At 45.2% G+C, this 25,453-nt stretch overlaps 1 protein-coding gene across 1 annotated transcript in view; it reads left to right on the top strand.

Annotated features, from left to right (window-relative positions):
* ndc80 (NDC80 kinetochore complex component) overlaps positions 1 to 25,453 on the top strand; it is a 90,230-nt gene that overhangs the window by 22,469 nt on the left and 42,308 nt on the right. Inside the window, exon 3 of the mRNA XM_086005080.1 lies at positions 17,629 to 17,731. Within this exon, the coding sequence (XP_085861206.1) occupies positions 17,657 to 17,731 (75 nt within the window). The 5' untranslated portion in view covers positions 17,629 to 17,656. The remainder of the gene's footprint in view (positions 1 to 17,628; positions 17,732 to 25,453) is intronic.

The raw sequence follows: 25,453 nt of genomic DNA, 5'->3' as shown, positions 1-25,453 counted from the left end.
GGACATTGGAACCGGTTCTAGGGGAGGTGGGACCAGTACAAACTGGACGGTTTACACCTGGGCAGGACCGGGACCGATGTCCTAGGGGGGAGTGTTTGCTAATGAAGTTGGGGAGGGTTTAAACTAAAATGGCGGGGGGTTGGGAACCTGTGCAGGGAGACAGGAAAGGGAAGCAAGGAAAGAAGCAAAAGTGGAAGTCAGAGAAATCAAGGGTGGAAATCAAACATGGCCGCAGTAAACAATAATTCTAAAAGGTCGAAGAGTGTTTTTAAAAAAAAAAAAAAAACAAGCCTGAAGGCTTTGTGTCTTGATGCGAGGAGCATTCGTAATAAGGTGTATGAATTAGCTGCACAAATAGATGTAAACGGATATGATATAATTGAGATTTCTGAGACATGGCTCCAGGGTGACCAAGGCTGGGAATTCAACATCCAGGGGTATTCAATATTCAGGAAGGTCAGGCAAAAAGGAAAAGGCGGTGGGGTTGCATTGCTGGTTAAAGAGGAGATTAACACAATAGTAAGGAAGGATATTCGCTCTGATGATGTGGAATCTGTATGGGTAGAGCTGAGAAATACCATGGGGCAGAAAACGTTAGTGGGAGTTGTATACAGACCCCCCCCCCCCCCCAAACTGTAATGCTGAGGTTGGGGATGGCATTAAACGGGAAATTAGAGATGCGTGCAATAAGGGCACAGCAGTTATCATGGGTGACTTTAATCTACATATAGGTTGGTCTAACCAAATTAGTAACAATACTGTGGAAGAGGAATTCCTAGAGTGTATACTGGATGGTTTCCTGGACCAATATGTCGAGGAACCAACTAGAGATCAGGCCATCTTAGACTGGGTATTCTGTAACAAGAAAGGATTAATTAGCAATCATGTTGTGTGAGGCCCCTTGGGGAGGAGCGATCATAATGAGATAGAATTCTTCATTAAGATGGAGAGTGAAGTAGTTGATTCAGAGACTTGGGTACTGAATTTAAATAAAGGAAACTACGATGGTATGAGGCGCGAGTTGGCTAGGATGGATTGGCGAATGTTACTTAAAGGGTTGAGAGTGAATAGGCAATGGCAAACATTTAAAGATCGCGTGGATGAACTACAGAATTTGTTCATCCCTGTTTGGCATAAAAATAAAATTAGGGACAGCATAAGATAAATGAACTAGATGTAATATCTCCAAGTTTGCAGATGACACAAAGCTGTGTGTGTGTGTGTGTGCTGTGAGGAGGATGCCGAGAAACTCCAGTATGATTTGGACAGGTTGGATGATTGGGCAGAAACATGGCAGATGCAGTATAATGTGGATAAATGAGAGGTTATCCACTTTGGTGGCAAAAACAGGAAGGCAGATTATTATCTGAACGGCAATAGATTGGGAGAAGGGGGAAGTGCAACGAGACCTGGGTGTCCTTGTGCGCCAGTCGCTGAAGGTAAGCATGCAGGTGCAGCAGACGGTTAAGAAGGCAAATGGTATGTTGGCCTTCTTAGCGAGAGGGTTCGAGTACAAGAACAAGGATGTCTTGCTGCAGTTGTACAGGGCCTTGGTGAGACCACATCTGGAGTATTGTGTGCAGTTTTGGTCGCCTTATCTGAGGAAGGATGTTCTTGCCATGGAGGGAGTGCAGCGACGATTCACCAGACTGATACCTGGGATGGCAGGAATGACGTATGAGGAGCGATTGGGTCGATTGGGCTTCTACTCGCTGGAGTTTAGAAGAATGAGAGGGGATCTCATTGAAACTTATAAAATTCTAACAGGACTAGACAGACTAGATGCAGGAAGGATGTTCCCGATGGCGGGGGAGTCCAGAACCAGGGGTCACAGTCTAAGGATAAGGGGTAAGCCATTTAGGACAGTGGTGAGGAGGAATTTCTTCACCCAGAGAGTGGTGAACCTGTGGAATTCTCTACCACAGAAGGCAGTTGAGGCCAATTCATTAAATATATTCAAGAAGGAGTTAGATATATTTCTTAAGGGTAAGGGATCAAGGGATATGGGGAGAAAGCAGGGACAGGGTACTGAATTTAGACGATCACATTGAATGGTGGAGCAGGCTCGAGGGGCCGAATGGCCTACTACTGCTCCTATCTTCTATGTTTCTATGTTTCCTGGTAGTAACAGGGAATAGGTTGGTGACAAAGTAGGGAGTCCAGGGTCAAAGTCGGAGGTCCCGTGGAGGGAAAAAAGTCGACATAGGTGGGATAGAGTGGGCGTGGAGCATCGACAAACTGTTGTCCAAGCTCGGAGAAAGGAGTAGCAGACAAGTGAAGGCCAGAAGCTATTTGAACGGTTGAGAATTGAAGGCTGGAGGTTATTGCAGTGGTAATAATAATAATCAACTTTATTGTCATTGTTAGTGCACAAGTGCAGTACAACAAAATGTAGGCTTGCGGCTCCTGAGAGTGTACATTTAGATTAAGACATTTAAACATTCAACATTCATTTGTCTTGTAATACATTAACATAAACATAACCATAATAAAGTGCATTGGCAGATGTGCAGGCTTTAGAGTTTATTTGTGGAGTTCAGTAGGATGACAGCCCTGGGAAAGAAGCTGTTCCTAAATCTGGTCGTTCGGGTGCGAATGCATCTGTAGCGTCTCCCAGATGGCAGGAGTCGCGGTGCAGGAAGATGATGGCGAAGTTGACGTGAAGTTGGAGGTCACCCTAGATCAGAAGCAACGGAGAAATAGTAAAATCATAAGCCAGCGACCAACAAAGCAGAAAAACCAGTAGAACGAGTCACTCAGCTTAGCAGAGTGGGAGCCACAGTGAGGAAAATAATTTTTTTAGCAGCAAATTTTTCACAGCAAATGAGTCTTGCGGTGTAATCCAGTGCAGTCCAATGCAGAAATGTAGCCTTGATGTCCTGAGAAGTCCAGGAATTCAGAAACCAAATTTGCGAAGTAGGGGATGGGTATTGTAGGATTAAAGCAGATAACTTGTAGTTAACTTGTACTTGGGGCTAAAACGCACCAACCGATGGAGCCAGGGGAACTTGAACAGTGGAAGCAAGGAGATTTGGGAGAGAAAGGGCAAAGGATGACAGGAGATTCCCATGGATAGAAGTGAAGAGCTCCAGCGGCAGCCATCTTTACCCATTAAACGGATTCATAAAGCTAGAGACAGTAATATGTTAATTCACTTCACTTATTATTGACAAACATTACTCTTGGCCACCCATACAGAATAGCCCTGCATCCAAAACTCACGTGCGTCGATATTAGAGGACCCGTGGAGACGGCTTCTCCAAGCCTGTTCACCCCACCGGATCTCGAAGGTAGCAGAACAAAGTGAAAACAAGGCGTCTCTTTATACCATTTTCCTTTCTGTCCGTCTTCCTGTTTGGTGCAACCCGATCTGATGATTTGACCACCCAGTCTGATTGTCAAACGATTGCCAAACCAAGAGGGGCCCCATGCCTTTTCACACCATACTGTTACTTTCTACTATTGCTTTTCCCTGAGCCATAGCTTTGCTGTAAGCACTCTTAGCACGCACTCCGATCCGCACATTGTCTCCTGCCCTTACACTGCCCTCTGCTGTGATGAAACGCCTGTGTTTTAACAGCTTCTATGTTTCAATCTTCCTACTTTAAGTTCAGTATTACTTCACCCAGCTTATTTATTTATAGGTGCCTATCTTTGTAATACAATGCTTTGGTCCTGAAATTCCTCTTTCTCCAAAGTCATTGAGGGGAAAAGATGAGCTTTTCGAGAATATAATTTAAGCCAATTCTGTCTACATTACTTTTATTTCTAACAAATGGCAAAACAGTAATTTAAAAACATTGATATTCTTACGATAAGGCCTTTAAAAATGACAGGGAAATTGGAAAAGGAGGAGGAGCAGCAATATTGACATGGGCTGCTGTTACAGCATTAGAAAGAATGGACATCAATCTGGGTGAGCAGGCAGTAGAACCACTGTGGGTAGAATTGAGGAATAGAAAAGGATGCAAGATTTTGGTGGGAGTTGTTTATAGACCTTCAGATAGCAGTGGTAAAGTAGTGGGATAAATAAATGCGGAGGTCAGAGAAGCTTGTTGCAAAAATAGAGCAGTTATAATGGGGGACTTTAATTTTCACACGCTGGGGGAAACACAACAGTTCGAGTCCCAAAGGCAGCAAATTTCTTGAGTGTTTAAGGAACAGTTTACTGGAACAATATGTTCTTGAACCAACTAGAGGGCAGGCCATCTTAGGTTATTGACTAATTCAGGTTCATTATCCAATCTAACGGTAAGGGAACATCTAGCTAACAGTGACTAATATAACTGAATTCGATATTCGGTTTGAGAGGGTGAAGGGCGAGTCAGGAACCAAGGTTTAGGTAAGGCTGACTTTGGAGGAATGAGGCAGGAATTAACCACAATAGACTGGTCGGAGCTATTAACGGAGAAAACTGGATGTACAGTGCGAGGTGTTCAAAAAAAAAAGTATTTGGTTGAATACAAAACCTGTTCATACCCTAAAGGGAACGAGCTCTACTTCTGTAATTAAACAACCTTGGTCAACGGGCGACGAGAGATCGTGTAAAACTGAAAGAAAGAGCTTGTACGAAGGCAAGGAACAGTAGCGATCCCATGGACTGGGACAGAGATTAAGAACAGCAAAGGGATACAAACAAAGTGGTAAGAGCTGTCAAAGGGGAATATGAGAAAAAGCTTGCGAGGGATATCGCGGACAACACTCTAAAGGTTTTTTTACGAGAGATAAAAGGAAAACTAAAAATAAATCGTGGGGAGGGACTTACCAGATTCAGTATAAGTGGAGAAAAAAATGGTGACTGAGAAACTCTTGAGATTAAAGATAGACAAATCCGATGCTTATCACCCCAGGGTATTGATGACGCGTTAGTCATGATCTTAAAAAGGCATATGGGATACTTGCCTTCATTAGCCGAGGCATAGAGTATAAGAGCAGGGAGGTTATGATGGAGCTGTACAAAACGCTGGTAAGGCCACAGCTGGAGTACTGTGTGCAGTTCTGGTCGCCTCACTATAGGAAGGATGTGATTGCATTGGAGAGGGTGCAGAGGAGATTTACCAGGATGTTACCTGGACTGGAGCGCCTCAGCTATGAAGAAAGACTGAACAGGCTGGGGTTGTTTTCCTTGGAGCAAAGAAGGCTGAGGGGGGACCTGATTGAGGTGTACAAAATGATGAGGGGCATAGATAGGGTAGATAAAGAGGAACTTTTCCCCTTAGTAGGGGGGTCAATAACAAGGGGGCATAGATTCAAGGTAAGGGGCAGGAGGTTTAGAGGGGATTTGAGGAGGAACTTTTTCACCCAGAGGGTGGTTGGAGCCTGGAACTCACTGCCTGAAAGAGTGGTAGAGGCAGGAACCCTCACAACATTCAAGAAGCATTTGGATGAGCACTTGAAATGCCATTGCATACAAGGCTATGGACCAAATGCTGGAAAATGGGATTAGATTGGACAGGGCTTGATGGACGGCGCAGACGCGATGGGCTGAAGGGCCTGTTTCTGTGCTGTAAAATTCTATGACTCTATCTTCCAAAACTCTCTTTAGCAATTGTCTCCTTGGATTGAAAAACTGCCAGTTTTCTGGAACAATATGTACAGTGGGAGGTGTTCAAAAAAGTATTTGGTTGAATACAAAACCTGTTCATACCCCCTAAAGGTCACTCCATTATTTTAGAAGGGTAGGAGAGAGAAACTAGGAAATTATGGGCCTATTGGTCTAATGTCAGTTGTGGGGATGTTACTGAATCATTAGGGACAGATTGACTGAGCGCTTGGACAAATATGAGCTGATCAGTGAGAGTCGGCATGTATTTGTATAGGGCAAGACATGTCTAACGAACCTAATTGAATTTTTTCAGGAGGTCCTTAACGTGGTAGATAAGGGAGTGTCTATGGAGGTTATTTTACATGGACTTCCAGAAGGCATCCGACAAGGTTCCACATAAGAGACTGTTAACGGAATTTGAAGCAACCTATTGGCTTAGGTAGGGAATTGATTAGGAGGTAGGCAACAGAGTAGGAATAATGGGTATGTACTTAAATTGGCAGCATGTGACTCGCGGTGTCCCCCAGGGATCTGTACTGGGGCTGCAGCTTTTCACTATTTATAAATGACTTTGTTGAAGGAATAGAGAGCCGAATATCCAAGTTTGCTGACGACACTAAGTTAGGTGGCACAGTAAATAGTGTAGATGGTGCAGAAAGTTGCACAGAGACATTGGCAGATTAAGTGAGTGGGCAAAACTGGCAGATGGAGTTCAATGTGGGGAAGTGTGAGGTCATCCACTTTATATCTAAAAGAGATCAGAGCATTCTCTAAATGGCAAGAAGCTGAGAATTGTGGAGGAGCAGAGAGATTTGGGGGTCCAAGTACAGAAATCACTAAAACCTAGTGGACAGGTGCAAAAATAATTTAAAAGGCTAAAGGAATGTTGGCTTTATCGCAAGCGGGCTTGAATACAGTGTGATGGAAGATATGTTACACCTGTAGAGAACTGTAGTTTGACTCCATCTGGAGCACTGCATTCAGGGCTGGCACCAGATCGCCGGAAGAATATATTGGTATTGGAGGGGGAGCAGTGCAAATTCACCAGAATGATACTGGGGCTGAAAGAGTTAGATTGCGGGCAGGTTGTGTCGACTCTGTTTGTATTCCTTTGAGTATAGAAGATTAAGGGGTGATAAAATTGAGGTGTTTAAGATTATTAAAGGAATTGATAGGGAAACTATTTCCTCTGGGACAGTCCAGAACAAGGAGCCATAAAATGAGACCTAGGCCGTTGGGGATGATTTCAGAAAGCACTTCTTCGCACAAAGGATAGTGGGAATCTGGAACACTATCTCTTTCCACCACCCCCCACCCCTCCCCAAAAAGAAAACTGTTGAGGCCAGGGGTCAATTGAAAGTTTCAGAGCTGGATTGATAGATTTTTGTTGGGCAAGGATATTAAGGGATAGGGAACCAAGGGTGGTGGCACAGTGGTATACAGTCGGGAAGGAGTGGCCCTGGGAGTCCTCAACATTGACTCCGGACCCCATGAAGTCTCATGGCTTCAGGTCAAGCATGGGCAAGGAAACCTCCTGCTGATTACCACCTACCGCCCTCCCTCAGCTGATGAATCCGTACTCCTCCATGTTGAACACCACTTGGAATAAGCACTGAGAGTAGCAAGGGCACAGAATGTACTCTGGGTGGGGGACTTCAGTGTCCATTACCAAGAGTGGCTCGGTAGCACCACTACTGACCGAGCTGGCCGAGTCCTGAAGGGCATAACTGCCAGTCTGGGCCTGCAACAGGTGGAGAGTGAACCAACATGAGGGAAAAACCTACTTGACCTCGTCCTCGCCAATCTACCTGTCACAGATGCATCTGTCCATGACAGCATTGGTAGCAGTGACCACCGCACAGTCATTGTGGCAACGAAGTCCCGTCTTCACACTGAGGACACCCTCCATTGTGTTGTGTGGCACTACCACCGTGCTAAATGGGATAGATTCAGAACAGATCTAGCAGCTCAAAACTGGGCATCCATGAGGCGCTGTGGGCCATCAGCAGCAGAATTATATTCCATCACAGTCTGTAACCTTATGGCCTGGCATATCCCTCACTCTACCATTACCACCAAGCCAGGGGCCCAACCCTGGTTCAATACGGAGTGTAGAAGAGCATGCCAGGAGCAGCACCAGGCATACCTAAAAATGAGGTGCCAACCTGGAGAAGCTGCAACACAGGACTACATGCATGCTAAAAAGCGAAAGCAGCATGCTATAGACAGGGCTAAGCGATCCAACAATCAACGGATCAGATCAAAGCTCTGCAGTCCTGCCACGTCCAGTTGTGAATGGTGGTGGACCATTAAACAACTAATGGGAGGAGGAGGCGCCATGAATATCTCCATCCTCAATGATGATGGAGCCCAGCACGTGAGTGCAAAAGACAAGGCTGAAGCGTTTGCAACCACCTTCAGTCAGAAGTGCCGAGTGGATGATTCATATCGGCCTACTCCCTAGGTCCCCACCATCACAGAAGCCAGTCTTCAGCCAATTCAATTCACTCCACGTGATATCAAGAAATGGCTGAGCACGCTGGATACAGCAAAGGCTATGGGCCCTGACAACATCACGGCTATTGTGCTGAAGACTTGTGCTCCAGAACTAGCTGCGGCTCTAGCCAAGCTGTTTCAGTGCAGCTACAACACTGGCGTCTATCTGACAATGTGGAAAACTGCCCAGGTATGTCCTCCACAAAAAGCATGACAAATCCAATCTGGCCAATTACCGCCCCATCAGTCTACTCTCAATCATCAGCAAAGTGATAGAAGGTTGTCATCGACAGTGCTATCAAGCGGCACTTACTCGCCAATAACCTGCTCATTCATGCCCAGTTTGGGTTCTGCCAAGACCACTTTGCTCCCGACCTCATTACAGCCTTGGTCCAAACATGGACAAAGGAAGCTGAATTCCAGAGGTGAGGTGAGAGTGACTGCCCTTGACATCAAGGCAGCATTTGACTGAGTGTGGCATCAAGGAGCCCTAGTAAAATTGAAGTCAATGGGAATCAGGGGAAAATACTCCACTGGCTGGAGTCATACCTAGCACAAAGGAAGATGGTTGTGGTGATTGAAGGTCAATCATCACAGCCCTAAGAAAAAAAGACAGGACGGAGAAAAACAAAAGTGGCAGGCAGAGAAATCAAGGGTTTAAATCAAACATGGCCACAGTAAATAATAATTCTAAAAGATCTAAGCGTTAAAAAAACAAGCCCGAAGGCTTTGAGTCTTAATGCGAGGAGCATTCGTAATAAGGTGGCTGAATTAGCTGCACAAATAGAGGTAAACAAATATATGATATGATTGGGATTACGGAAACATGGCTCCAGGGTGGCCAAGGCTGGGAACTCAACATCCAGGGGTATTCAATATTCAGGAAAGATAGGCAAAAAGGAAAAGGAGGTGGGGTAGCATTGCTGGTTAAAGAGGGGATTAACACAATTGAAAGGAAGGATATTAGCTCTGATGATGTGGAATCTGTATGGGTAGAACTGAAAAATAGCAAGGGGCATAAAACGTTAGTGGGAGTGGTATATAGACCTCCAAACAGTAATGCGGAGGTCGGGGATGGCATTAAACAGGAAATTAGAGAAGCGTGCAATAAGGGCACAGCAGTTATCATGGGTGACTTTAATCTACATATAGATTGGGCTAACCAAATTAGTAACAATACTGTGGAGGAGGAATTCCTGGAGTGTATACGGGATGGTTTCCTGGACCAATATGTCGAGGAACCAACTAGAGACCAGGCCATCTTAGACTGGGTATTATGTAATGAGAAAGGATTAATTAGCAATCTTGTGCGAGGCCCCTTGGGTCAGAGCGATCATAATTTGATAGAATTCTTCATTAAGATGGAGAGTGAAATAGTTGACTAAGAGTCTAGGGTCCTGAATTTAAATAAAGGAGACTGCGATGGTATGAGGTGCGAGTTGGGTAGGATTGATTGGGGAATGCCACTCAAAGGGTTGACGGTGGATGGGCAATGGCAAGCATTCAAAGATCGCATGGATGAACTACAGAATTTGTTCATCCCAGTTTGGCATAAAAATAAAACAAAAAAGGTGACTCAACCGTGGCTAACAAGGGAAATTAGGGATAGCATAAGATCCAAGGAGAGCACATATAAGTTGGCCAGAAAAAGCAGTAAACCTGAGGATTGGGAGCAGTTTAGGATTCAGCAAAGGAGGACAAAGGGATTAATTAAGAGGGGGGAAATAGAGTACGAGAGTAAGCTTGCAGGGAACATAAAAACTGACTAAAAGCTTCTATAGCTATGTGAAGAGAAAAAGATTGGTGAAGTCAAGCGTAGGTCCCTTGCAGTCAGAATCGTGGGAATTTCTAATGGGAAAGAAAGAAATGGCAGTCCAATTAAATACATACTTTGGTTCTGTCTTCACAAAGGAGGACACAAATAACCTCCCAAAGAGCTTGGGGAACATAGGGTCTAATGACAGGGAGGAACTGATAGAAATCAGTATTTGTAGGGAAATGGTGTTAGGGAAATTGATGGGATTGAGGGCTGATAAATCCCCAGGGCCTGATAATCTACATCCTAGGGTACTTAAGGAAGTGGCCCCAGAAATAGTAGATGCATTGTTGGTCATCTTCCAAAATTCTATAGACTCTGGAACAGTACCCATGGATTGGCGGGTAGCTAATGTTACCCCACTATTCAAAAAAGGTGGTAGAAAACTGGGAATTACAGACCGGTAAGCCTGACATCGGTAGTGGGGAAAATGCTAGAGTCCATTATAAAGTCTTGGAAAAAAAGTGACCAGATCGGACAAAGCCAACATGGATTTACAAAAGGTAAATCGTGCTTGACTAATCTACTGGAATTTTTTGAGGATGTAACTGATAAAATAGATAAGGAAGAACCAGTGGATGTGGTGTATTTGGATTTTCAAAAGGCTTTCGATAAGGTCCCGCATAAGAGATTAGCGTGTAAAGTTAAGGCACATGGGATTGGGGGCAAGGTATTGACTTGGATAGAGAACTGGTTGGCAGACAGAAAGCCAAGAGTTGGAATAAACGGGTCTTTTTCCGAGTGGCAGGCAGTGACTAGTGGGGTACCACGGATCGGTCCTTGGACCCCAGCTATTCACAATACAGGAAACTTTGTGCTATCCGGAGGTGAGCTATCCGGCAATCTGGAGCCACCGGCAAATATCAGCAGCCGTTTTTTTTTTTTTTTTTTCTTTGAACAGTCAAGCTGTGCAAGGTCTATAGCTATAGCAACAGCTTCAGCTACAGAGCTTTAGGGCCACACCCGAGTGTTTAGAAGCTGTTGCTAAGCAACAGTGTTTGTTGTCAAATATGGAGATAAGAATCTCCGTATCTCTCAACATTAACTCTGGAGAGTACGGCAGTTTTCAGGCAACGGCAACAGCTCGGTCCCGTGGGTGCCGGATAGCACAAAGTTTCCTGTATATATTAATGATCTGGACGAGGGAACTAGATGTAATATCTCCAAGTTTGCAGACGACACAAAGCTGGGTGGGCATGTGTGCTGTGAGGAGGATGCCGAGAAACTCCAGTATGATTTGGACAGGTTGGGTGATTGGGCAGAAGCATGGCAGATGCAATAGAACGTGGATAAATGTGAGGTTATCCACTGGTGGCAAAAACAGGAAGGCAGAGTATTATCTGAATAGCAATAGATTGGGAGAAGGGGAAGTGCAACGAGACCTGGGCGTCCTTGTGCACCAGTCACTGAAAGTAAGCATGCAGGTGCAGCAGGTGGTTACGAAGGCAAATGGTATGTTGGCCTTCGTAGCAAGAGGGTTTGAGTACAGGAATAAGGATGTCTTGCTGCAGTTGTACAGGGCCTTGGTGAGACCACATCTGGAGTATTGTGTGCAGTTTTGGTCGCCTTATCTGAGGAAGGATGTTCCTTCCATGGAAGGAGTGCAGCGAAGATTCACCAGGCTGATACCTGGGATGGCAGGAATGGTGTATGAGGAGAGATTGGGTCGATTGGGCTTGTACTTGCTGGAATTTTGAAGAATGAGAGGGATCTCATTGAAACTTATAAAATTCTAACAGGACTAGACAGACTAGATGCAGGAAGGATGTTCCCGATGGTCAGGGAGTCCAGAACCTGGGGTCACAGTCTAAGGATAAGGGGTAAGCCATTTAGGACAGAGATGAGGAATTTCTTCACCCAGAGAGTGGTGAACCTGTGGAATTCTCTACCAAAGAAGGCAGTAGAGGCCAATTCATTAAATATATTTAAGAAGGAGTTGGATATATTTCTTAAGTCTAAAGGGATCAAGGAATATGGGGAGAAGGCAGGAACAGGGTACTGAATTTGGATGATCAGCCATGATCTCATTGAATGGCGGAGCAGACTCGAGGGGCCGAATGGCCTACTTCTGCTCCTATCTTCTATGTTTCTATGACATAGCTGCAGGAGTTCCTCAAGGCAGTGTCCTAGGCTCAACCATCTTCAGTTGCTTCATCAATAACCTTCCCTCCAACATAAGGTCAGAAATGGGGATGTTCGCTGATGACTGCAGTGCCATTTCCAACTCCTCAGATAATGAAGCAGTCCATGCCCGCATGCAGCAAGACCTGGATGACGTTCAGGCTTGGGCTGATAAGTGGCAAGTAACATTCGCGCCACAGAAGTGCCGGGCACTGACTATCTCCAACAAGCAAGAGTCTAACCACCTCCCCATGACATTCAACGGCATTACCATCACCGAATCCCCCACCATCAACATCCTGGGGGTCACCATTGACCAGAAACTTAACTGGATCAGCCACATAAATACTGTGGCAACAAGAGCAGGTCACCTCCTGACTCCCCAAAGCCTTTCCACCATCTACAAGGCACAAATAAGGAGTTTAACGGGATACTCTCCACTTGCCTGGATGAGTGCAGCTGCAACAACACTCAAGAAGCGCGACGCCATCCAGGACAAAGCAGCCCGTTTGATTGGCACCCCATCCGCCACCTTAAACATTCACTGCCTCCACCACCAGCGTACCATGGCTGCAGTGTGTATCATCTACAAGATGCAGTAGCAATTCGTCAAGGCTTCTTCGGCAGCAGCTCCCAAACCCACAACCTCTTCCACCAAGAAGGACAAGGGCAGCAGGCGCATGTGAACACCACCACCTCCAAGTTCCCCTCCAAGTCAGACACCATCCTGACTTAGAAATATATCGCCGATCCTTCATCGTCGTTGGGTCAAAATCCTGGAACTCCCTACCTAACAGCACTGTGGGAGTACCTTCACCACACGGACTGCAGCGGTTCAAGAAGACGGCTCGCCACCACCTTCTCGAGGGCAACTAGGGATGGGCAATAAATGCTGACCTTGCCAGCGATGCCCAGATCCCATAAGTGAATAATAAAAGAAAAGGGAGATGGATGGAGTTAAGATACAGATCAGCTCTGATCTAATTGAATGGCGGAACAGACTCGGGCTGAAAGGCCTCCTGCTCCTATGTTCCGTGGAACTATACTTTTTAAAAAAAAAAAAAAAAAACAATACTTGGTTATGAAGTGCTTAGAGATGTCTTGCAGCTGTGGTAAGATGTTGTGAATGTCCAAGTTTGTTTTCTTCTTGCTTTCCTTTGTTTTCAATAAATTTATATTAATCTTGGAATTGAACCAACGGAACTGTTCTGGAGATTTTACCATATTACCTAAAATGAGAATTGTGTGGAGACAGTAGACTGAGTTAGTAAGGATTTAATGATTTAAAAAGTTTTGATCATGTTTAACAATATTGCAGAACATAAGACCGCAGTGAGGTAGTTCAGTCTATCTGACCTTTCATAGAATCCTAGAATGGTTACAGCACAGAGGAGGCTATTCAGGCCGTCAAGCCCTTGCCAGCTCTCTGCAAGAGCACTTCAGCTAGTCCTGCTACCTCGCCTTTTCCCCGTAACCCTGCATGTTTTCTTATCCAATTCCCTTTTGAAAGCTATGATTGAATCTGCCTCCACCCCCCTCTTGGGCAATGCATTCCAGAGCATAACCGCTTGCTGCGTTTAAAAATAAATAAATAAATTTCCTCATGCCGCCTTTGGTTCTTATAGAATCATAGAAAGTTACAGCACGGAAGGAGGCCATTTCGGCCCATCGTGTCTGCGCTGGCCAACAAAGAGCTATCCAGCCTAATCCCACTTCCCAGCTCTTGGTCCGTATCCCAAGTGCACATCCAAGTACTTTTTAAATGTGGTTAGGGTTCCTGCATCTACCACCCTTTCAGGCAGTGAGCTCCAGACTCCCACAATCCTCTGGGTGAAGACATTTCCCCTCAAATCCCCTCTAAACCTTCCACCAATTACTTTAAATCTGTGCCCCCTGGTTTTTGACCCCTCTGCTAAGGGAAATAGGTCCTTTCTATCCACTTTATCTATGCCCCTCGTAATTTTATACACCTCAGCCTCCCCTGTTCCAAGGAAAACAGACCCAGCCTACCCAGTCTTTCCTCATAGCTAAGATTCTCCACTCCCAGCAACATCCTTGTAAATCTCCTCTGTACGCTCTTCAGTGCAATCACATCTTTCCTGTAATGTGATGACCAGAACTGCACGCAGTACTCTAGCTGAGGCCTAACTAGTGTTTTATGCAGTATCCTGTTCTTGTATTCTATGCCACGGCTAATAAAAGGCAAGCATTCCGTATGCCGCCTTCTGCCAAGCACCTTAAATCTGCATCCTCTGGTTCTCGACGCTTCTGCCAATGAGAACAGTTTCTCTCTATCTAGACCTCTCGTGATTTTGAACACCTCTATCAAATCTCTCAACCTTCACTGCTCTAAGGAGAATAACCCCAGCTTCTCCAGTCTATCCATGTAACCGAAGTCCCTCATCCCTGGAACCATTCTCGTAAATCTTTTCTGCACCCTCTCTAAAGCCTTCACATCCTTCCTAAATAATAATAATAATCAACTTTATTGTCATTGTTAGTGCACAAGTGCAGTACAACGAAATGTAGGCTTGCGGCTCCTGAGAGTGTACATTTAGATTAAGACATTTAAACATTCAACATTCATTTGTCTTGTAATACATTAACATAAACATAACCATAATAAAGTGCATTGGCAGATGTGCAGGCTTTAGAGTTTATTTGTGGAGTTCAGTAGGATGACAGCCCTGGGAAAGAAGCTGTTCCTAAATCTGGTCGTTCGGGTGCGAATGCATCTGTAGCGTCTCCCAGATGGCAGGAGGGCGAACAGACTGTGGCTGGGGTGGGTAGGGTCTTTGATGATGGTCCGTGACCTCTGTAAACAGCGTTTCTGGTATATGTGCTCTATGGTCGGTAGCCGGGTGCCGGTAATGCGTTGGGCAGTTTTGACTACCCGCTGCAGGGCTTTCCGGTCATAGTAGCTACAGCTGCCATACCATACTGTGATACAGTTCGTCAGGATGCTCTCTATTGTGCAGCGGTAAAAGTTAGAGAGGATCAGGGGTGACAGGTTACATCCCTTCAGCCTCCTTAGGAAATATAGGCGCTGCTGGGCCTTCTTCACCAGAGAGGAGGTATTGAGGGACCAGGAGAGGTCTTCCGTGATGTGGACTCCGAGGAACTTAAAGCTGTCCACCCTTTCCACCGCAGCCCCATTGATGTGGATGGGGGTGTGACTTCCGCCTTTAGACTTCCTGAAGTCCACAATGATTTCTTTGGTTTTCTTGATGTTAAGGGCCAGGTTGTTATCGGCGCACCACTTCACGAGATGCTGGACCTCCTCCCTGTAGGCTGACTCATCGTTGTTGGTGATCTGGCCTACTACCGTGGTATCATCTGCAAACTTGATGATGGTGTTGGAACCATGAACAGCCACACAGTCGTGGGTGAAGCGGGAATAGAGGAGGGGGCTCAGCACACATCCTTGTGGGGCCCCCGTGTTCAGGGTCGTGGGGAGGTGTGGTTACCTAATTTGACAGACGGGTCCAGTTGCAGAGGGAAGTGTTCAGGCCAAGAGTGTGGAGTTTGGTGGCCAGCTTGTTGGGGACGATAGTGTTGAATGCTGAGCTGTAGTCTATGAACAGCATTCTGACGTAGGTCTCTTTACCATCTAAGTGATTCAGTGCAGAGTGTAGAGCAGTTGTGATTGCATCCTCCGTTGATCTGTTTGCACGATAGGCAAACTGGTTTTGGTCAAGAGAGGCGGGAACACTGGCTTTGATATGAGCCAGGCCCAGTCTCTCTCAACACTTCATTATGATGGGTGTGAGTGCGACAGGTCGATAGTCGTTCAGGCACGTCACAGCCGTTTGCTTTGGCACAGGAATAATGGTAGCGGTCTTGAAGCATGTAGGGACTACTGCCTGGGCCAATGACAGATTTAAGATGGCGGTGAAGACATCAGCCAGCTGATCAGCACATTCCTTGAGTACCTGTCCAGGGATGCTATCCGGTCCAGCAGCCTTTCGTGTGTTCACTCCGCATAGAACACCCCTTACGTCGGAGGTCGACAGAGTGAGCACCTGGTCTTCCGGGGGTGGCAAGGCTTTGGTAGCCGGCTCCCTGTTGTCCTTGTCGAAGCGAGCGTAGAAGTTGTTAAGCTCCTCCGGAAGGGAGGCATCGCTAACTGGGGGGCTGGTGTTTTTGCTCTTGTAGTCAGTGATGGACTGGATGCCTTGCCACATGCGCCGGGGGTCCGAGTTGTTGTGGAAATGATCCTCTATCCGCAGTGCCTGTTTCCTTTTGGCAGTCCTGATACCCTTTTTTAGGTTGGTCCTAGCTGCACTGTAAGCCGCCGCGTCGCCAGATTTAAATGCTGCGTCGCGTGCTTTCAACAGCGAGCGGACCTCTCCGTTCATCCAGGGTTTCTGGTTGGGGTATGTCCTGATATTTTTATGGGTCGTGACGACCTCGACGCAACTGTTAAGTAGAATAGCACTGTGGATGCGTATTCCTCGATGTCATTATGGGCAAACATGCCCCAATCAGTGCGTTCGACGCAATCCTGAAGCTCCGAGACTGCCCTCTCTGGCCATACTTTCACTGATCTCACTGATGTTCTCACTCTTTTAATCGGTTTGTATGCTGGGGCTAGAAACAGGGAGAGGTGGTCAGACTTCCCAAGGTGGGGGCAGGGAATGGCTTTATAAGCATCTACAATGCTCGTGCAGACTTGATCCAGTGTGTTCTCCCCTCTTGTGGGGCAGGAAACATTCTGGTGGAATTTCGGTAGTACAGATTTTAGGTTTATGTGATTGAAGTCCCCCGCGACGATAAAAGCTCCGTCTGGGTGCGCAGTTTGTTCGCTGATGGCCCTGTAGAGGCCCTTCAGTGCTAGTTTGGCATTAGCGTGTGGTGGGATGTAGACCGCAGTGATGATAACAGCCGTGAATTCCCGAGGCATTGCCCAGAATGGGACATAATAGCCCAGTTGATATCGGACCAGTGTTTTATACAGGTTCATCATAATTTCCTTGCTTTTGTACTCTATGCCTCTATTTATGAAGACCAAGATCCCGTATGGTTTTTTTAACCGCTTTCTCAACCTGCCCTGCCATCTTCAACAATTTGTGCAAATATATCCCCAGGCCTCTCTGTTCATGCACCCCCTTTAGAATTATAGCCGTTAGTTTATATTGCCGCTCCTCATTCTTCCTACTAAAATGTATCAATTCGCACTTTTCTGCCACGTGTCCACCCATTCCACCAGCCTGTCTGTCCACTTGAAGTCTATCACTTTCCTCCTCACTGTTCACTATACTTCCAAGTTTTGTGTCATCTGCAAATTTTGAATTGTGCCCTGTACTCCAAGTCATTAATATATATCAAGCAAAGCAATGGTCCCAGTACTGACCCCTGGGGAACACCGCTATGTACCTTCCTCCAGTCCGAAAAACAACTGTTAAGCACTACTGTTTCCTGTCACTTAGCCAATTTCATATCCATACTACTGTCCCTTTCTTTTCCATGGGCTTCAACTTTGCTAGGAAGCCTATCATGTGGCACTTTATCAAATGCCTTTTGGAAGTCCATGCCATCTGCCTCTTCTGTATATTTGAGATTACAATCTTACACTGTGTATGGAAGAGAGCGTCAAAGAAATGAGGATATCTACCTATTCATTGGGGGCTGTTTTCTTCCTTGGTTTAAGGTATCCATTTCCCTTGTCAAAGAGCTCAATGTATACAGTCGGAGCTCCACACACCTGGCCACAGATTCTTGGTGCGTTGGTTTGGCTGATGGATAATGTTAAGGTAAGAATCTCTAATATTTATAAAACAAATGAAAAGACTGGATGTATATATTTCAAGAAGCAAGCCTGCAGAGTACCTTCGGTAAAATCTACTCCCCGGACCTGTAGTGTAAATCACACTCGATCCTACATTCCTTCACACGAAGACCCCTCATTTCTGATGTGTACTCAAAAATTGGGCTACTCCAGCGCCATATGTAAGTGGATCTCAAACTGTAGATTGCACAACAGTTTAAAAAAAAAAAAAAAAATCTGGAAATAGGCTGGTATCAGTAAAAGTGACCGTGAAACTGCTGAATTGTTTTTTAACCCAACTGGTTCGTTAACGTGTTTTAAGGGAGGAAAGCTGCCGTCTTTACCTGGTCTGGCCTATGTGACTCCAGTCCCACACCAACGCAGTGTGGTTAACTCTTGACTGACCTCTGAAGTGGCCGAGCAAGCCACATCGTTGTAGCAAACTGAAGACCCACCATCACCTTCTCAGGGCAACTAGGGATGGGCAACAAAATGCCAGCCTTGCCAGTGACACCTACCTCCTGAGAATGAATGGAGAACAATCCACGCTCCTCCAAGGCCAGTACATCCTACCTGAGGTGCAGTGACCAGAACTGAACGCAGTGTCCAGATGGGGTCTGACCAAGGCCCTGTACACTGAAGCATCGCTTCTTCCGCTTTGTATTCCAGCTCCCTTGAAATGAAGGCCAACATTCCATCAGCCTTTATGATTACTTTTTGTACCTGTGCACAAGCTTTCAGTGATTTGTGTACATGGACACCCAAATCCCTTTGCTCATCCACAGTTCCTAGTCTCTCGCCATTTAGAGAATATTCTGATTTTTTTGTCTTTTTTGGAGCCAAGATGGATGACCTCGCTTTTCCCCACCTTGAACTCCAGCTGCCACAGTTTTACCCACTCACTCAATCAGCCTATGTCCCTTTGTAACTTCCTGCTCCCACCTACGCCACTTACTGTCCCTCCTAACTCAGTGTCATCTGCAAACTTGGCTATGCAACTCTCTTCCTTCATCCAAGTCATTGATACATATGGTGATCAGCTTGTACTTGTCAAGTGCTCAGTCCTTCTGTCCCTGATGATAAATTCCAGCAGCTCTCCCACAACTATCCAGAGAACTTTGGGGAGTTAACTTCACTCATTTGCAATTTCCTCATCTATTTCTCGTAACACTCTGGAATGGGAAACCAGGTCCTGGAGATTTGTCTCTTCAGTCCCATTTTCTCCATTACCACCAATTTTACTTGTATTAAATCCATTTGGTTTATTTTTAGGTTCCCATGTACTGGTATTTTGTCCTCTTCCTCTACTGTTAAAATGGTGTGGTCTAACTAAGGGTCTATATAAATTAACATTACCTCCCTGATATTTCTATTCCTCTACAAATTAGAGGGCACAGAATTCTTAAAATGCATTCAGGAGAACTTTTTTAGCCAGTACATTTCAAGCCCAACAAGAAACGGGGGCAGTTCTGGACTTGGTTTTGAACATAGAAACATAAAAGATAGGAGCAGGAGTAGGCCATTCGGCCCCTCGAGCCTGCTCCGCCATTCAATGAGATCATGGCTGATCATCCAAATTCAGTACCCTGTTTCTGCCTTCTCTCCAGATCCCTTGATCCCTTTAGCCTTAAGAAATATATCTAACTCCTTGAATATATTTAATGCATTGGCCTCGACTGCCTTCTTTGGTAGAGAATTCCACAGGTTCATCACTCTCTGGGTGAAGAAATTCCTCCTCATCTCTGTCCTAAATGGCTTAGACTGTGACCCCAGGTTCTGGACTCCCTGACCATCGGGAACATCCTTCCTGCATCTAGTCTGTCTAGTCCTGTTAGAATTTTGTAAGTGTCAATGAGATCCCCTCTCATTCTTCTAAATTCCAGCGAGTACAAGCCCAATCGACCCAATCTCTCCTCATACGTCATTCCTGCCATCCCAGGTATCAGCCTGGTGAATCTTCGCTGCACTCCTTCCATGGCAAGGACATCCTTCCGCAGATCAGGCAACCAAAACTGCACACAATACTCAAGATGTGGTCTCACCAAGGCCCTGTACAACTGCAGCAAGACATCCTTGTTCCTGTACTCAAACCCTCTTGCTACGAAGGCCAACATACCATTTGCCTTCTTAACCGCCTGCTGCACCTGCATGCTTACCTTGAGCGACTGGTGCACAACGACGCCCAGGTCTCATTGCACTTCCCCTTCTCCCAATCTATTGCCATTCAGATAATCTGCCTTCCTGTTTTTGACACCAAAGTTGCATTTATCCACATTATATTGCATCTGCCTGCCCAATCGCCCAACCTGTCCAAATCATACTGGAGTTTCTCGGCATCCTCCTCACAGCACACACGCCCACCCAGCTTTGTGTCGTCTGCAAACTTGGAGATATTACATCTAGTTCCCTCGTCCAGATCATTAATATATATTGTGAATAGCTGGGGTCCAAGGACCGATCCCTGCGGTACCCCACTAGTCACTGCCTGCCACTCGGAAAAAGACCCGTTTATTCCAACTCTTTGCTTTCTGTCTGCCAACCAGTTCCCTATCCAAGTCAATACCTTGCCCCCAATCCCATGTGCCTTAACTTTACACGCTAATCTCTTATGCTAATCTCTTTAGGGAATGAAGCTGCACAGATGGAGGGGCATCCGAGGGAGAGCATTTTGGTGCTAGTGATTATAATTCAGTTAGATTTAGCGTAGTTATGGAAAATAGACCAGGAGTAAAAGTTCTCGACTGAGGAAAGACCAGTTTTACTAAGCTGAGATGTGACTTGGCAAATGTTGACTGGAAACAAGTACTTGAAGGTAAATCAGTGTCCGAGCAGTGTGAGGCATTCATGGAGGAGCTAGTGAGGGTTCAGTGCAAATATGTTCTTGCAAAGAAAAAGAGTGGGACTCCAAAATCTAGAGACCCCGGATGTCAAGTGGTATACAGGGTAAGAGGGGGGGTTGGGGGGAGAAAATTGAAGCTTATGTCAGATGTCAAGAGTTAAATACTACAGAAAGCCTGGAGGTGTATAGAAAGAGCAGGGATGAAATTAAAAAGTAAATTAGGAAAGCAAAGAGAGGACATGAAAAAATATTGGCAAGGAAAATCCAAAAGATGTTTTATAAGTACATAAAGAGCAAGAGGATAACAGAGTAGGGCCTTTTTGAGAAGCTTGTGTGTGGAGGCGGAAGGTGTGGGTATGGGTCTGTCTTCACGATGATGCAGACTTTGTAGTTAAGGAAGAGGAGCATGGAAATATTAGATGAGATAAACATAGTGAGAGAGGAAGTATTCAGGGGTTTAGTATCATTGAAAGATAAATCAACAGGCCTGAATGAAATGTATCCTAGGCTGTTAAAGGCAAGGAAGTAAATAGTGGAGGCTCTGATCATCATTTTCCAATCCTCTCTGGCTACAAGTGTGGTGCCGAAAGACTGCTAACATGTGTCATTGTTTAAAAAGGGAGAAATAGATAGACTGAGTAATTACAGGCCAGTCAGCCTAACCTCGGTGGTGGGCAAATTATTGGAAAAAATTCTGAAGGACAGTATTAATCGTCATTTATAGAAAGGCATAGATTAATCAAGGACAGTCAGCATGGATTTGTTAAGGGAAGGTTGTGTCTGACTAACTTGATTGAATTTTTTTAGGAACAAGGAGGTCGATGAGGGTAGCACATTTGATGTAGTCTACATACATTTTAGCAAGGCTTTTGACAAGGTCCCACATGGCAGACTGGTCAGAGAAATAAAAACCCATGGGATCCAAGGGAATGTGACAAGTTAAATCCAAAATTGGCTCAGTGGCAGGCAGCAAAGGGAAATGGTAGACGGATGCTTTTGTACCTGGAAGGCTGTTTCAAGTGGGGTTCTGCAGGGCTCAGTACTAGGTCCCTTGCTTTTTTGTTATACACATCAATGATTTAGACTTTAATGTAGGGGGCATGATTAAGAAGTTTGCAGATGATACAAAAAAATGGCCATGTGGTTGATGGTGAGGAAGAAAGCTGTAGACTGCAGGAAGAGATCAATGGACTGTTCAGGTGGGCAGAAAAGTGGCAAATGGTATTCACTCTGGAGAAGTGTGAGGTAATGCGTTTGGGGAGGGCTAACATGGCAAGGGAATACACAGTAAATGGTAGGATGCTGAGAAGTGTGAGGAACAGAAACCTTGGAGTGCATGTCCACAGATCCCTGAAGGTAGCAGGACCGGTAGAGAAGATGGTTAAGAAGGCATACGGAATGCTTGCCTTTATTAGCCGAGGCTTAGAATATAAGAGCAGGGAAGTTATGTTTGAACTATATAAAACACTAGTTAGGCCACAGCTAGAATACTGCATACAGTTCTGGTCACCACATTACAGGAAAGATGTGATTGCAATAGAGAGGGCACAGAGGAGATTTACGAAGATGTTGCCAGGACTGCGGAATTTTAGCTATGAGGAAAGATTGGATAGGCTGGGGTTGTTTTCTTTGGCACAGAGGAGGCTGAGGGGAGACCTGATTCACAGAATCACAGAAACCTCACAGTACAGATAGAGGCCATTTCGGCCCATCGAGCCTGCACCGACACATATCCCACCCTATCCCCGTAACCCCACGTATTTAATCCCCCTAACACGAAGGGTCAATTTTTATCATAGCCAATCAACCTAACCCGCACATCTTTGGACTGTGGGAGGAAACCAGAGCACCCGGAGAAAACCCATGCAAACAGGGGGAGAATGTGCAAACTCCACACAGACAGTCACCCGAGGCCGGATTCGAACCCGGGTCCCTGGCGCTGTGAGGCAACAGTGCTAACCACTATGCCACTGTGCTGCCCTGAGGTGTATAAAATTAAGAAGGGCCTAGATAGAGTGGATAGGAAGGACCTATTTCCCTTAGAGAGGCCAATAACCAGGGGGCATAGATTTAAAGTAATTGGTAGAAGGATTAGAGGGGAGTTGAGGGGGACATTTTTCCCCCCAGAGGGTGGTGGGGCCTGGAACTCATTGCCTGAAAGGGTGGGAGAGGCAGAAACCCTCATCACATGTTCTTATATCCAAGTACTTTTTAAATAAGTAAGAGCAGGAGTAGGCCATACGGCCCCTTGAGCCTGCTCTGCCATTCAATAAGATCATGGCTGATCATCGACCTCAACTCCACTTTTCCGCCCGATCTCCATATCCCTTGATTCCCCTAGAGTTCAAAAATCTATCTATCTCAGTCTTGAATATTCACAGCTCTCTGGGGCAGAGAATTCTAAAGATTCACAACCCTCTGAGTGAAGAAATTCCTCCTCATCTCAGTCTTAAATGGTCCCTTCATCTAGGTCATTAATATAGATTGTAAATAGCTGAGGCCCCAACACTGATCCTTGCGGCACCCCACTAGTTACAGCTTGCCAACCTGAAAAAGATCCGTTTATCCCTACTCTCTGTTTTCTGTCCGTTAACCAACCCTCTATCCATGTTACTAAATTACCCCCAACCCCCTGAGCCCTAATCTTGTGTAATAACCTTTTATGTGGCACCTTATCGAATGCCTTTTGGAAATCCAAATATACTCCATCCACTGGTGCCCCTTTAATCTACCCTGCTAGCTACATCCTCAAAAAACTCTAATAAATTTATCAAACACGATTTCCCTTTCATAAAACCATGTTGACTCTGCCTAATCATGTTATGATTTTCTAAGTGACTTGATACCACTTCCTTAACAATGGATTCCAGCATTTTCCCAACGACTGATGTCAAGCTAACTGGCCTGTAGTTCCCTGTTTTTTCTCTCCCTCCTTTCTTCAATAGCGGTGTTACATTTGCGACCTTCCAATTTGGTGGGACCTTCTAGAATATAGGGACCTTTGGAAGATCAAAACCAGTGCATCCACTATCTCTTCTGCCACTTTTTTTAGAACCCTAGGATGTAGGCTGTCAGGTCCAGGGGATTTGTCGGCTTTTAGTCCCTTTAGTTTCTCTACTTATATTAATTACATTAAGTTCCTCACCCTCATTCGACCCCTGGTTCCCCACCATTTTTGGTATGCTTTTTGTGTCATCTACTGTGAAGACAGATACAAAATATTTGTTTAACGTTTCAGCCATTTCCTTATTCCCCATAATCATTTCTCCTGTCTCAGCCTCTAAGGGACCAACGTTTACTTATGCTACTCTTCCTTTTTACATACTTGTAGAAGCTCTTACAATCTGCTTTTATATTTCTTGCTAGTTTTCTCTCATTCTATTTTTTCCCTTTTTATCAATTTTTTGGTCAGCCTTTGCAGGTTTCAGAAACTCTCCCAATCCTCAGGCTTACTATTATGCTTTGCAACATTATAAGCTGCTTCTTTCAATCTAATGCTAATGCTATCCTTAACTTCTTTAGTTGGCCATGGTTGGATCATTTTTCCCATGGAGTTTTTGTTTCTCAATGGAATGTATTTTTGTTGAGAATTATGAAATATTGCTTATCTACTGCCATACCTTTTAATCTATTTTTCCAATCTACCTTAGCCCTCATACCTCTGTAATTGCTTTTATTTAACTTTAAGACTCTAGTTTCGGACTTAGGCAAGTCACTCTCAAAATGAATGTGAAATTCTATCATATTATGATCACTCTCACTCCTTTACTATGAGATTGCTAGTTAACCCTGTCTCATTACACAGTACAAGATCTAAAATAGCCTGTTCACTGGTTCCATGACACATTGTTCTAGGAAACTGTCCTGAATGCATTCCAGGAACTCGTCCTACAGATTTGATTTGTCCAATCTATATGAAGATTAAAGTCCCCCAAGATTATTGCATTATCTTTGTTGCAAGCTCCTACTATTTCTTGATTAATATTCTGTCCAATGGTGCAGCTACTGTTAGGGGGCCTATATACTACTCCTACCAATGTTTTCTACCCCTTGTTATTCCTTGTCTCCACCCATACTGATTCTAGATCTTCTGAGCCAAGATCCTTTCTCACTACTGCCCTTATGTCATCCTTTATTATCAGAGCTACTCCCCCTCCTTTTCCATTCTGCCTGTCTTTTCGAAATGTCAAGTACCCTGGAACATTTAGTTCCCAACCGTGGCCACCTTGCAACCATGTCTCTGTAATGGCTATTAGATCAAACCCACTAATCCCTATTTGTGCCACTAGTTAGTCTATCTTGTTATGAATGTTTCGTGCATTCAGATAAAGTGCCTTTAATTTAAATTTTTTACCATTATTCCCTGCTTTGACCTTATTCTTTGCTGCACTGCCACCGTTAAACTCTCTGTCCCTTCCTGTCACACTCTGCTTATTTGTACACAAATCGCTACACTGCTCTATTGCCCTGACCTTTCTCTTTAAATTTCTAAATTTCCCCTCATCTGACCACTCCCCCCCCCCCCCCCCCCCCCCCCCCTCTGGCTATTTTAGTTTAAATCCCTCTCTACAGCCCCAGTTATTCGATTCACCAGATGTTGGTCCCAGCCCGGTTTAAGTGGAGCCCGTCTCGATGGAACAGCTCCCTCTTTTCCCAGTGCTAGTGCCAGTGCCCCATGAATTGAAACCCCTGTTTCCCACACCATTCTTTAAACCACGCCTTAACTCTCTGATCTGCTTGACCCTATGCCAATTTGCACGTGGCTCCAGTAGTAATCCACAGATTATTACCCTTGTTGTTCTGCTTATTAATTTAGACTCTAGCTCCCTCAGCAGAACCTCATAGGTAGAACTAACAATGTCGTTGGTT

The sequence above is a fragment of the Somniosus microcephalus genome, chromosome 13 (genome assembly GCF_052327205.1).
Source record: "Somniosus microcephalus isolate GS21.2 chromosome 13, FLI_Smic_1.0, whole genome shotgun sequence".
Lineage (NCBI taxonomy): Eukaryota > Metazoa > Chordata > Chondrichthyes > Squaliformes > Somniosidae > Somniosus > Somniosus microcephalus.
Note: the sequence above shows the minus strand (reverse complement) of the source record. Positions and strands in the feature narration are given on the sequence as shown.